Source organism: Aquarana catesbeiana, linkage group LG04, assembly GCF_042186555.1.
Source record: "Aquarana catesbeiana isolate 2022-GZ linkage group LG04, ASM4218655v1, whole genome shotgun sequence".
Lineage (NCBI taxonomy): Eukaryota > Metazoa > Chordata > Amphibia > Anura > Ranidae > Aquarana > Aquarana catesbeiana.
The window spans coordinates 659,375,103-659,389,155 of record NC_133327.1 but is presented as its reverse complement, the minus strand read 5'-3'; the positions used below and the strand labels follow the sequence as shown (position 1 = coordinate 659,389,155).

At 39.6% G+C, this 14,053-nt stretch overlaps 1 protein-coding gene across 1 annotated transcript in view; it reads left to right on the top strand.

Moving 5' to 3' along the window:
• Window positions 1-1,135: 1,135 nt before the first annotated feature.
• LOC141141304 (uncharacterized) overlaps window positions 1,136-14,053 on the top strand; it is a 79,804-nt gene continuing 66,886 nt past the window's right edge. Inside the window, exons 1-2 of the mRNA XM_073628979.1 lie at window positions 1,136-1,146; window positions 13,258-13,313. Of these exons, the coding sequence (XP_073485080.1) occupies window positions 1,136-1,146; window positions 13,258-13,313 (67 nt within the window). The remainder of the gene's footprint in view (window positions 1,147-13,257; window positions 13,314-14,053) is intronic.

Genomic DNA, 14,053 nt, shown 5'->3' with positions numbered 1-14,053 from the left:
ATACGTTGCCAAACATGTACCACATCCAAGCACACCCAATTTTGAAAGTGCCTTGGAGCACCCTGTGCATAGTGACCTGAAAATTTGTAGTGACAAGAGAATAGCGAATCAGCCCAAGTTCGATTCGGTTAGTTGAATCTTGTTTGAAATCCGTGAAAACCAAACTTAGGCCCCTCTCCCACGGGCTAAAATCCACTTAACTCAGTTTTTTCTCAGCATGGGATCTGTGCGCTGATCACCTGCTGAGCGGAGGGGGGTGGCCGGATGACAGGTCCGCGTCCTCTCAGGTCATGTAGAACGGACATGGACACAGCCCGCTCTGCTCTATGGGCAGTCGGATGTAAATGGACTGGCTGTTCGCTTACACCCGGCTGACCTCTGATCCGATCCAGGCAGTCAGAGGGGAGAGGGGCTATTTAATGCAACTTCAGGGATGAAATACAAAAACACCAGTCCTGTAAATGTCTGGGAGATGCCTTTAAGCTGTATGTGGTATTAAAGAACATTGGGATTTTCAACATTAGAGACACCTTAGGCTGGCATGCTTTGGATGTAATAACTGATTTTTTTTTTACATTTTTATGTTTAGCTTTGCTTGAAAAAAAAACCTTTTTAAAGTAGTTTGGCTGTTATACCTGATTTTTCATCAAATGGTAATATGCCTGAATTGACTGAAGGAAGTAGCAGCTGCAACAGATCTAAAAGCTACAGAATGGTTAACTTAAAAATAATAAAATAAAACTATAGCCCTCAACTTCCTACTGATTGGCCAATGGCAAAAAAGGGTAACGACTTCCCCTCTGGAGCAAATTTTTCATTTTTCAAATTTAAAAATAACAAACATGTCATACTTACCTGCTCTGTGTAGTGGTTTTGCACAGAGCAGCCCAGATCCTCCTCTTCTCGGGTCCCTCACCGGCGCTCCTGGCCCCTCCTTCCTGGCGAGTGCCCCTACAGCAAGCAGCTTGCTATGGGGCACCCAAGCCGAGCCACTGCTCTGTGTGTCCATTCAGACACGGAGCCGTGACTCGGCCCTGCCCCACCTCTTCATTGGCTCACTGGCTTTGCTGTCTCAGCCAATGAGGAGGGAGAGTCCCGGACAGCCAAGACTCTCGTGCAACATCGCTGGATCGAGATGGGACTCAGGTAAGTAGTAGGGGGGCTGAGGGCGGCTGCTGCTCATAGAAGGCTTGTTATCTTAATGCATAGAGTGCATTAAGATAAAAAAACCTTCTGACTTTAGCACCACTTTAAAATCTGTATTTTTGGCTAGTAAATTGCCTAAAATCCCCAATGATATTATATTTAATGAAAGCCCTGATGAATAAGAAGATGGTAATTGCAATTTTTATGTATTACAATACTTTGGCAACTGTTTATCAAATCTATATATATTTTAGGAAAAAATACACTAAAATTAATTTTAATTCACACAAATACTGTATAAAATTTAAAAAATGAGATTGTGTTGATACCAAATGTGTCAGTCCTCAGTACTATGTGTGTCCATGAAACAAAAAATTACGGTACCCAAAATTATCAAAAGGCAATGCTTAAAAAATACCTTCACAGCTCACCAATTTAAAATTATCTGTAAATGAACGACCTAGATTTTTTTTCTCTCTCTAACTCGGCAATACCACACATGTGTTATGCAATTGTTGTTTACATACATATGCATGCCCTACGCTTGCAATTTTTAAAATAATTTTTACATTTAACTTAATTAATATCGCAAGGGGCTAACAAGCCCCCTATGTGATAGCATTGGTCAGGTAACAGGTTCTCTTTATGGAGATTTTACACCCCTAATTTCTCCCCTGCCCTCTGCTATCGCTGACCGAGCACAGAACTGTGTTAGATCATCTATTTAGCTTTTTCATCAGGGTATTGTCAGCAGTGAACAAGAAATGCTCAGAGTGGAGTTTGGGGAAAGGGCTTGAATTGGTTTTATATGTCAGCACCCAGGATTCACATTATTCAGTTACGTAACTGAGGTGAAACTCTCATGACTTAGATATTTCGTCCATCTCTTTTTTCTCTCTCCCAGGCCTCTGTGGGATTGTGATTACAATCATCATGTTATGTGAAAGTAAAAACACAATGGGATGTAGGAGGCACAATGGCCCTGGGGTATCGGATAGTATGACTTAGACAAAAAGGATGGATTCTCAAGTTTAGGGACACTATGTGCTCTATAAGGCAACAAAGAAAACCTAAAAGTCAACAAGGTAGATTGCTTTCCTTGGAAGAAGACATGAACCTTTTACCACCCTTCCATCCCGCAGCTGATATCCAGGTATCCTCACTACATATGAGTATGGGAAGATGAATGGGCTTATGTAGTGCTGGATGTTACAAGTCCCGTTTACTCGAAGGTCCAAATCTGAAAATGTGATGAAAAAAGTGATACAGCCCCTTTCTCCTGCTGACTTACGGTAATTCTGGATGAATTTGGATAATTATATGGGTAAGTTTCTTAATTCTATGCATTATTTTTCACCGTGGTTACTTTTTAAAATTGATATGCTTATTGTAGGTGCTTGTATTCACAATTTGTTTTCTTAAAGTGATTCTGTTACATGCTAAGATAATCACTGTACAGCAATTTAATACAATGTGGAAATCCCATTTTAAATTTCTACATACACATAGTTTTGATGAGGGCTCTCCAATGGAAAATCAACATTTCTTCTGTCCAAATTCCAAACACCGATGAGATCTACATAGGGGTTTGAATCCTTCAATATGGACATGTGTCTGGGCTTTGGAGATAATTAATTTCCAATGGTGATACAGATACTGTTTTTACCATAACGTGATAAAAATTAAAATTGTTAAAAAAAAAATTTATAAATGAAAAATTTGCTCCAGAGGGGAAGTAGTTACACTTTTTGCCATTGGCCAATCAGTAGGAAGTTGAGGGCTATAGTTTTATTTTATTTTTTTAAGATAACCGTTCTGTAGCTTTTAGATCTGTTGCAGCTGCTTCCTCCCTCGATTCTTAAAAAAGGGTTCTTTTTCAAGCAAAGCTATACTTATCAGTAACATGTTATATTATCTCATTAACAAACACCTGCAAGTCTATAATTTTACAGTAACAATGGAAGGCAGATATATTGAATTCCCCGCAATAAATAATTGTGTCTCTCTCGCTTGGGGCTCCTTCAGATTTTTTGCGATCTGTTGCGGTGAGCTACCATGTCAAGCGTGTTAATGTGCTGTACTTTGCAGATTATTGTATGTTGTCTTACGGCAGGCCATTCATCTTGAAAAGCAAGATAAACCAAAGCTGCAGTATTTTTTGTGGTATTTGTGGCACTGTGGTACACATTGGCATGGGTCTAAGGGCAACTGTACGTGTGTGCCTGAGTTCCATTCTAAAATATTGGCACTGCTATACACCACACAAAGGGGGTTATTTACTAAAGACAAATCCAGTTTGCACTACAAGTGCACATGAAAGTGCACATGAAAGTGCACTGAAAGTGCACTTGGAAGTAGTCGCTGTAGATCTGAGGGGAACATGCAAGGAAAATAAAAAAACAGCATTTTAGCTTGTACATGATTGGATGGTAAAATCAGCAGAGCTTCCCCTCATTTCAGATCTACCCCTTAGATTTAGAGCGACTGCACTTCCAAGTGCACTTTCAAGTGCACTCGCAGTGCACTTGTAGTGCAAAGTGGATTTGCTTTGCGTAAATAACCCCCAAAGTGCCATGTGTTATTTTACCATAATGAATAATTCTAATGGGGCCCTAACACTTTGCTTAGAACATTGACTTCCTCATGAGTAAGTGGCAGCTCTGACCTTTTAAGATTCATAATGCTTCTGTTAGCAAAAAAAAAAGACTCAAAATGCAGTTTTGGTCTGCTTAGATCTTTGAACGATGACTAGGTGGATTAAATAAAAGCGATTACTACATATAATAAATAATATTATAGTGCAGCGCTGGTGATGAATAAGTAATAAAGTGCAATATGGAATCAATCTGTATGACATATGAAAAAAATTGGGGTGCACACAAATAACAAAACGTGAAGTCCAAACAGCAAAATAAATAGTGAATACAGTACTGTGATCATTAATACAAAAGTGACGAATAAAAATTCAAAATTTCAAAATTAACCACTTCAGCCCCAAGCCTCTTTTTGAGATTTGTTGTTTACAAGTTAAAATAATTTTTTTTGCTATGAAATTACTTAGAACTCCCAAACATTAGATATTTTTTTGTTCAGACACCCTAGGCAATAAAATGGTGGTCATTGCAATACTTTATGTCACACTGTATTTGCGCAGCGGTCTTTATAAATACAAGTGCAATTTTTTTGGAAAAAATACACTTTTTTTGAGTTAAAAAATAAGACAACAGTAAATTAGCCCAATTTTTTTCTATATTCGGAAGGATAATGTTATGCCGAGTAAATTGATACCCAACATGTCACGCTTTAAAATTGCGCCCACTCGTGGAATGGCGACAAACTTTGGCACTTAAAAATCTCCATTGGCGACGTTTACAAATTTCTACAGGTTACCAGTTTTGAATTACAGAGGGGGTCTAGTGCTAGAATTATTGCTCTCACACATGTGTGGTTTGAAAACCGTTTTCATATGCGGGCACGACTTACGTATGCGTTTGCTTCTGTGCACGAACTCGGCTGGATGGGGCGCTTTAAAAAATATTTTTTTTCTTATTTAATTTACCTTTTATTTTTTATTTTTACACTGTTCTTTTAAATAAAAATTGAGTCACTTTTATTCCTATTACAAGAAATGAAAACATCCCTTCTAATAGAAAAAAAAGCATGACAGGACCTCTTAAAGCGGGGGTCCACCTATGTATCGTTTTTTTTTTTTTGAGTTCATTCACAAACTTTTCTTCTCAGCATTACATACTCACATATTGTGTGTAATATGTCCGCCTGTGTCAGATTTCGTCGGAAAGAATAACTTATATTATTCACTGCAGGCAGTTTCCATCTTCATTGTGGGCATTTGAAGCCCACAAGCATTTATTTCCTGGATGTGGTGAATGCTGTGCTCCCAGCATTCACTGCTCGTTCCCGCACATGCTCAGTGGCATCCTGGGAAGCCTGAGACTAGCTCCCAGGAGTCTGGGAGAGGCTAGAAACATGCCTACTCCCATGGGAGGAGAACTAGGAAGTGCAAAGAAGAATAGAAAAATAAAAGGTAATTACGGCGATTTAAATTTTTTTAAATGGCATGTCAGCATCTAGGCAAGGAAGAGAATAGATACAGATATTGTTCAAGATTTGGGTGGAACCCCACTTTAAATATAAGATCTGGGGTCAAAAAGACCTCACATCTCATGTTTACACTAAAATGCAATACAATAAGTAAAAAAAAATCCCCTTTAAGAGAATTGGGTGGAAGTGACGTTTGACTTCACGACAATGCTATGGAGCCAAGTGGGGGCCATCTTTCCCTCACTCGGCATCCAGGCAGTGAGGGGAGCGGACGCGACCGTCTCTGCCGCTACCGACGGATCCGATAAGTGTCAGACGACTGGTGCGCAATGGGAGGGGGCCCTCTCCTGCCACTGATAACAGTGATCTCACTGCGAATCCCCCGCAGAGACCACTTTTATCTTAAAGAGAAATGCATGCCATTCCTGAAAATACAGCAACTAGCTGCTGCCATAACAAAGGTATTTAGCGTCACCAATGTACGGGTACACCGATTTGCAATGAAATGAAAGATACCCGTGTGAAGGTACAGTAGAAAAAACACTGGTCACTGGTTTGTGCAATCCACCACCGAGTAGTAAAATAAGCGCGCTTACCAGAAAAAAATGACTCATATACTGCTTTGTAATGAGTCAACCAAGCGATAATACTTCAACCTTATCCAGCTGCACGGGATGCATGTTCTGTGAAAACCCCGTCACCGGTATATTAAATGGACAAACTCCCAATAGGCAGCATAATATATATAGGGAATAAACGGCCACACATAGTGGAAAACTGTATAAAAGCGTTTAATTGTAAAAACAGATGTACACTTACACAAAGATGCATCAGAAGGGAACTGCAATGGCTCACGAGCGTCCCCAGATGCGTTTTGTCCTATTGGACATCATCAGGTCAACGCCTGGTTCTTCAGGAAAAGACACACGTTTTATCCTTATCTGTAACATAAATAGATTGGTTGTACTTTCCAGTATTATACAAAGGCTGCATTGAGGTCCAGCAGACCCCAATTTTTGTTTTGAGGTGCCTCCTTCTCCTTTTTGTTGGTTAAGGCTTAACATCTAGATCCATCTGTCTGTGAGTGTGTCTTCTCTGTTTTGGTTTTAATCTGCTATTTTAGATTTAGATTTTGATCTGATATTTTAGGCTGTATATCTCTGAGGATAGAGGTGCCATTGCAGCCATTGTATGATATTGGAAAGTACAATCTATCTATTTATGTTACAGATAAGGATACAACTTGTATCTTTTCCTGAAGAATCAGTAAAACTCGTTAAATTGCGAATGTGGAAACCCCATCTATCATCCTGTCAATTGCAGCCAATGGTTGAAAATATCTATGTACATCATGGGTGACTTCCATGTATAATATATGTGTGATGTCAACAACATGTGCAAATGACATTATTTTAATGCTTGATTCTAATTGATTGAATAAAATTTTGGATATATTTATATATAAAAATATTTAGTGCTGTACCATTAAACTAATAGTTTTACCCGGAGAGATTTCATTACAATGCTTAATATTGGAGTATGTGGTACCTATAGAAAAATATGTAAAATATGCCATTATTCCTTATTTTCTTCTTTTTTGTTCAGTGGATAATTTACCCAAGATTCACCATGGGGGTTATTTATGAAAGGTAAATCCACTTTGCACTGCAAGTGCACTTGAAAGTGCACTTAAAGTGCACTTGGAAGTGCAGTCGCTCTAAATCTAAGGGGTAGATCTGAAATGAGGGGAAGCTCTGCTGATTTTATCATCCAATCATGTACAAGCTAAAATGCTGTTTTTTATTTTCCTTGCATGTGCCCCTCGGATCTACAGCGACTTTAATTCCAAGTGCACTTGCAGAGCAAAGTGGGTTTTCCTTTAGTAAATGAACCCCCATGAGTTTACCATTCTCCTTATTTACAAAATACATTATACATCATTATTTCTATCCTTTCAAAAAGGATTCACTACTTTCCAGATTTATTCTTTTCATGTTGGAATAATATTTAAATGAGGAGCTAATATTTAAACAATGAAAAAAGGTACCTATGTTCTATAAAAATGGAAATGTTTGTAATTTGAGGCCAGTGGACTTTAATGGTACGGTAACAATTGAGATACACAAATATATATAAAAAACAAATAGAATTTTTTTGAATTGACATCAACATGTTAAAACATACAAATTTAAAAACAGCTCTGTCTGTCCAAACATAAAAGGTGCAACTGAGAAAGATGATAATACCAGTTCACCCAGTATCAGTTATGCTGGCATGCTCAACATGTTTCGCGGATATTCACCGCTTCTTCAGGAGCTTTGTTTGCACAGAGACAGTATATAATACTATAGAATGAGAAAGAAAAATAACACATTAATCGTATTATTTGTTATTAAATTAATTATCATTATGGTTAATGTGTTATTTCTCTTTCTCATTCTATAGGATTATATACTATCTTTGTTCCTTTAACACAATACTGTGCAAACAAAGCTCCTGAAGAAGCTGTGAATATCTGCATTAAAGTCCACTGGCCTCAAATTACAAACCTATGTTGGAATAATGACCAGATGAATTAAATAAAAACAATTATTATATTTATTCAGTTTAATAATTTAATTACACAACTTAGCAGTGAAAGGGTCCAATTAACGATTTACCCAAGATTCACCATGAGTTTGCCATTCTCCATATTTACAAAACACATTCTACATCATTATTTGTAGTCACATCCACCCTTTCTAAAAAGATTCACTACTATCCAGATTTATGCCTATTGTTATTATATGTTAAATTTCAATACTTTTATTACATTTGGTACAAATATTTGCGTATTATTAAGTCTATTATTAATTCATCCATATCGATTTCCTTTCCTATGGAGCCCGGTACTGCTCTTTTGTCTAAATCCAAATTTGCCACAGATTTTCCTAATTCGTCCCTGATTTGTAACCTGTAATATGTTTTGATATACGATTAAAAATAATTCACATCAACATAGTATAGCCAAGCCATTTTTTTTTTGATAGCGTGGGGAAGGGTTTTTTATCCCAGTGACCATTATCAGTGCAACTGGAGGTGAGGGAAATTCTAATAATCTGAGTTGTCACCGGGGAAGGAATAGAGGAGAAATCTTCCAATGGCAACACTTGTTTAGAAGTCAACAAATCTCACTTCCTGTTGTGTCTTCAAGATGTGAAGTAAAGGAAAATCTCCCGAATTGGGCACAGACAGAAAAAAAACTTGACATAGGGTTTTAATATTTCTAAAAAGAACAAGTTTTTGCTTTAAAAATAAAAAGAAGTGCAGCACAGTTTTTTTGCGCTGCACTTCTTATTTTTGAGTTACCCTAAGGTGTTGTGTTTACCCCTAATGCCGCGTACACACAAGCGGACTTTGCAGCATCAAAGGTCCAACGGTCTTTCCGACAGACTTTTGACGGAGTTACGACAGACTTTCGAACGACCGGACTAGCCCACACACGAACGGACTAAAGTCCGTTCGAAAGTCCGTTCGTTTGAACGTGATGACGTATGAAGGGACTAGAATAAGGAAGTTCATAGCCAGTAGCCAATAGCTGCCCTAGCGTCCTTTTTTGTCCATCGGACTAGCATACAGACGAGAGGATTTTTCGACCGGATTCGAGTCCTTCGGAAAGATTTGAAACATGTTCCAAATCTAAAGTCTGTCTGATTTTCGACAGAAAAATTCAGCTGAAGGTCCGATGAAGCCCATACATTGTCGGATTGTCCGACGGATTCGTTCCGTCGGACCAGTCAGGTCGTGTGTACAGGGCATAAGTGTTCAGCTGGCAAACAATTTTTCTTATTTTTCTATTGTGTATTTGCGCTGATTACTCTATTATTTTTGCTTTAGCCTCAGTTCACATATATGCGATGTGGAAAACGCAGTTAATCCTCGCACACCGCAATAAAATTGCACGGCATTCATGCGATCTGCTGTAGGTGTCAAAGTTAGATTAATGACACACCAAAACAGCTGTGCAATTGCCTGAATCTGATCTCATGGTTGTTCACATTAAATTCTGGTGCGGCAAAAAAAAAGGATTCTACACCATTTTGGTGCGAATGCAGTGCGATTTGAGCCATACAAAATGTATGGCTCAAATCGCACAGACATTGCATGTGATGTCTGTGAATTCATGGCAGTGTGAACCTAGGCTAAAGCCTCGTACACAAGATACGATTGTTGGCAGGGGATTGTCTGTTGACAGACTGTTGTCCTAAAATCTCACCGTTAGTACGCTCCTTTTGACAATTGTTGTCCAACTTTCGGCCAACAAATGTTGGATGACAGGCTAGTAAATTTTCGGTGGACAACGGATTGACGTCAGATTTTCGTATGTCGAAAAGTACAAACACGCATGCTCAGAATCAATGCTCACCAAACACAAGATTAGCAGAAGGGGCCTAAAGGGTGGTGCTCAAGAGCTGAAATTCCTCGTAGTACGTCACTACGTTCGTGTTTGTGGCACGACAATTGTGTAACGTTAGTATGCAAGACAAGATCCTGGCACACGCCCTTTTGACCAAAATCAGACGCTCGGTTGGCCAACAATCATACCGTGTGTACGAGGCTTTAGATCTACTTTAAATATTGTGACGAGAGAAAAGGACGTATTTACAGGGAGGGTGGGACTTTGAATGAAGCACCGAGCAGCAAGAGAGTACTAAGATGAACAAGGAATTACCTCTATAACATTTCTTACAGAAATCACACGTGCTTGCTCCTGATGAGTGGCATAAAAGCCACGAAATACGTAGAGCTACCGGTTGCCGTGTTCTCACCAATCTTATCAAGACTTTTCAAGCGATTATGTAATTTTATCCCTCCAGGTCTAGTGAGGCTATAGGTCCTGCAGGCAATACCATTCGAATCATTTTATATATTTTTTTTGAGATGAACTAAGGAATTTAATATGTGTATACCATGAACTATTACCACTGACTTTACTGGTAGTACCCTGTTCATTGTATATCATTGTTATTATTACATGTAATTATGGACTGTGCTCAATGGTCTAATTATTATATCTATGTTACCGTGTATTATTGTTACCAGGAATATGTATGTTTTCAATTTAGCTTTCCAATAAAATTCCTTGTTCATCCTAGTACTCTCTTGCTGCTCGGTGCTTCATTCAAAGTCCCACCCTCCCTGTAAATACGTCCTTTTCTCTCAATGCAAATGGGATGGATATTCATGCCCTTACCAGATCATGATATCATATAAAGTCCCTAGGGATGGAAATACTTGACCTTACCAGGTCATGGCTCCCTGAAAGTCCCTATTCCCCCAAACCTTTTCCAATTATTAAATATTGTGAGATAAACTGTGAGATTGATTTACTAAAACTGGAGAATGAAAAATCTAGTGCAGCTGTGCATGGTAACCAATCAGCTCAAACTTTAGTTTGTTCAATTAAGCGTTAACAAAAAAACCTGAAAGCTGATTGCCTACCATGCACAGCTGCACCAGATTTTGTAATTTACCCCAATGTGTTAATCCTACCATCATGCAAAATAACTTTTTTTTTTTTTTTTTTTATGTTTTTCTACTTGGATGCAGATACCTGGATTTGGGACAGACACTGATTCAGGAAGACATTTATTCTATTTAAGGCTGGTGTTTAAGGCTTTCTGTCAAGCTATCTCTAATCTGATAAATATATATACAGTTCCAAATTTCATGTGATAGCATGTCAAGAATGATGTGTCAGTAAGTATACCTAATATTACAGTTTCCTAAATTACATTTTCATTATTTACAGAGTCTCACAGAATCTTAAAGCTGCGCTATGGACATATTAAGAGTTACAAATGATATGTACCCTCTTTACTGAATGTGCACCAAAGGCCTTCGCAAACCCAGATAATATGCTTGAAAATTAGTAATGACACATTCACTCTGCTGCATATAGCTTGTGCTGAGAGCAGAGCAGTGGGAGGGACCCAGAAGACTCCTCCCACTACAGACTGCCTGCAGAAAAATACAGGAAGGGGCAGAGACAAGACCAGTCACCCTGCACAAGCAGAGAAAGCAGCAGTGAGTGGTCTTTATTACAGGATGCTCCTGCACACAGTCAATGATTCACACTGTTATACTGCACAGATCTGGAAAAAATACACAAAGCACACCAAGATTCATGCAAGAATGCAAAAAAAAAAAATAGAAAGTGTAAAAAAATGTTAAATAAATGTGGCACACCCCCTTATGGGCAGCAGATGAATTGAGATCCCCCACCTAGCACAACCAGGCACACAGAATTTTCACAGGCATTCCAGAGTCAGAGAACAGTCCGTGACTTTTTTTTTTTTTGTTATTTATTGAGGGTTAATAACTTGGATGGGGATGAGAAATTATGGGATGCCCAGTTAGCTTAACAGAACTTTAGCAACAACTTCAGGGACATCTTCCTATATACAGTCTATATCCAGTCTCCTCACTTTTCCCCTGCACACACTTGCACGCTGGTCCAAGCTGAATCACTGTTGGTTGATCTGACAAGCTTAGTCATTGGCCTTTGCAGGCAGGAACTGGCAGCCCCTTGTTGTGTAGCAATATGCAGGTATCAGCCTGTACTTCTCCTTCTGTGGCTACTAATCCCAGCACCACCTATTCAGGGACTGCCAACCCACCTGGCTGCAGCTACCCCTTTTAGTAGCCCCCCAGGCTAACTTCTCGACTGACTCTCAGGAGATCTCCTGGGGAAGGATGAAGACTTGGCCCACTGCTGCCTTCAGGGAGAACTGGTTACATATGACAGTCTCCCCCCTTGTACCTCCCCAGTAGAGCTGCTCTACTCACACTGTCCTCTCATTTGCTCCCGTGCCTCCAGGAAGGACTTCCTTCACTTGTTGTGGCAGGATCCTTCCAGCACCTGGGCCCTGGCCCAAGGCCACCCCCCCAGACTAGGGGGTACCCCAGAGGGCCACCGCCAGCCTCCTCAGCACTATATCTCCATCTTCCACCTGACTGCCCCTGCTGGCCTGGATCATGCCTATTTATGAGGTAAGCCCTGCCCCCTGCCAGCCCTTTACTGAGATTGGCTGGGGGGCCCTCATAAATATTCCAGGCAGCTCCTCCTAACCTCCTGCCCACTAGCTCTAGAATATTCTCCAATGTCCGATGAACAGGGGGAGGCACCAGAGGAGCTGTCAGGATGAGTCATCCAGCAATGAGCATCTGAACGGGCTTAGCCATGAGCTAACCAAGTTTTTCCTACACTAACTCTAGCACACACTAGAGGGTGCTACATAAAATAAACAAATACAAAACAATACAATCAATAATTATTGACAATCCAGTATAGGCTTAATTGAAAAATCTGATTTGATGCTGTGAGCGCTGCCTGTCTACTGTCTCTTTCTGCAACTTCCTGGACTCCCTGTATGCTTTGCAGCGTCTTCTCAATTTCTAAGGACTACATATCCCATGGTACCTTGCTGCCTGCAAGCAGTAATTCCTGCACTGATTCACAGGGCATAGTGAATATGTGTCACAGATTTCAAGAAAGTAAATGTGTGGGGATCTTCACAAAGTAAGTTTGCAAATTTCAAGATGGTTCAGATTGATAAGAGTATGATTTTACATTATGACTATAAATACACTTTAAAAGATCATGTTGATGTTTTGTTAATTTATACATGAGAATAAGTTGAGTGAGGAGTGCAATATGTTGTATACAAGCCATTGACCTGGAGGCCACCCCATACATCAGATCCCCGAGAATTTTTACCCCATTGAAAGTATTTTATACCATGAATAAAACATCAAATACTTGCTTGTTCACCCTGGCAGTGAATACATTTTCTTAATGAATGCCGTGTATTATAAATGTCCTAGTTTTGTTTTGTTACTGAGCAGGCAATTGAAGGCTTACTTACGGAGCTTCCTTTTATTTGTCATAAGAATAAGAAATTGATACACTTGTCACTAAGTATTAAAGTAAAAGGATTCCTTTCATCTGTGCTCCTATGCTGCATATAACTGCAATATCATAGAAACCTTTCTCTTTTATTCTTTCAGGTATTCATTATTTCTGCTGACATGTCTGTGGGTGACCGCCAATTACGTCTTTGCACGTAAGGACAAAATCGTTTTGTGCTTTATACCCCTGTAGTTGCTGTCAGTTGGCTACATAAGAATTTCAAGCTCATATAATTTCTATTATGTTCCCCCGTTCAGTGAGAATTTGCTCATTTTTAAACTCTATTACCAAATTGGAGCAATCCAGTCCGAAGCTTTGGCGGTATGTCACAAGTTAACCTACATTGTGTTAAGGCAGCTTATTCATTTGAATGGGCTGAGAATACACCAAAATGGACTTAAAGTCGGATCTACACTACTTTTTTCTCATGCATGCTGCATTGCTCTGCATTGTGGTGTGCTGCTATTACATAGTTACATAGTAGGTGAGGTTGAAAAAAGAAACAGGTCCATCAAGTCCAACCTATCAGGTGTGTTGTTTTAAAATCACAACTCCAACTTTGCTATCACTTTAAACAGTTCATTTGTGCCAAGCTGGCCAAAAAGAAATGTTTCCTACTAATACTTGCACCCGCTATCGGTGCTCTATAACTGTATACAGTGGCAGGTGGTGCTCCATTTTTTGGGGGGGCGGCAAACAAACCCCCCCGCCAGGTCCGCACTTACCCCATCCAGGTCGTTGTTTCCCCGGCTTCTCCTCCCGGGCCAACCCGGTCTTAAATCGGCTTCCTGTCCTGATTGGCCGGGAGGAGAAACTGGAAGACAATAGCTAATGTTGATTCGCTAATGTCAAAAGTGGGTGGGCTCAGGGTGCAGTTCTCTGAGCCCCGTGCCA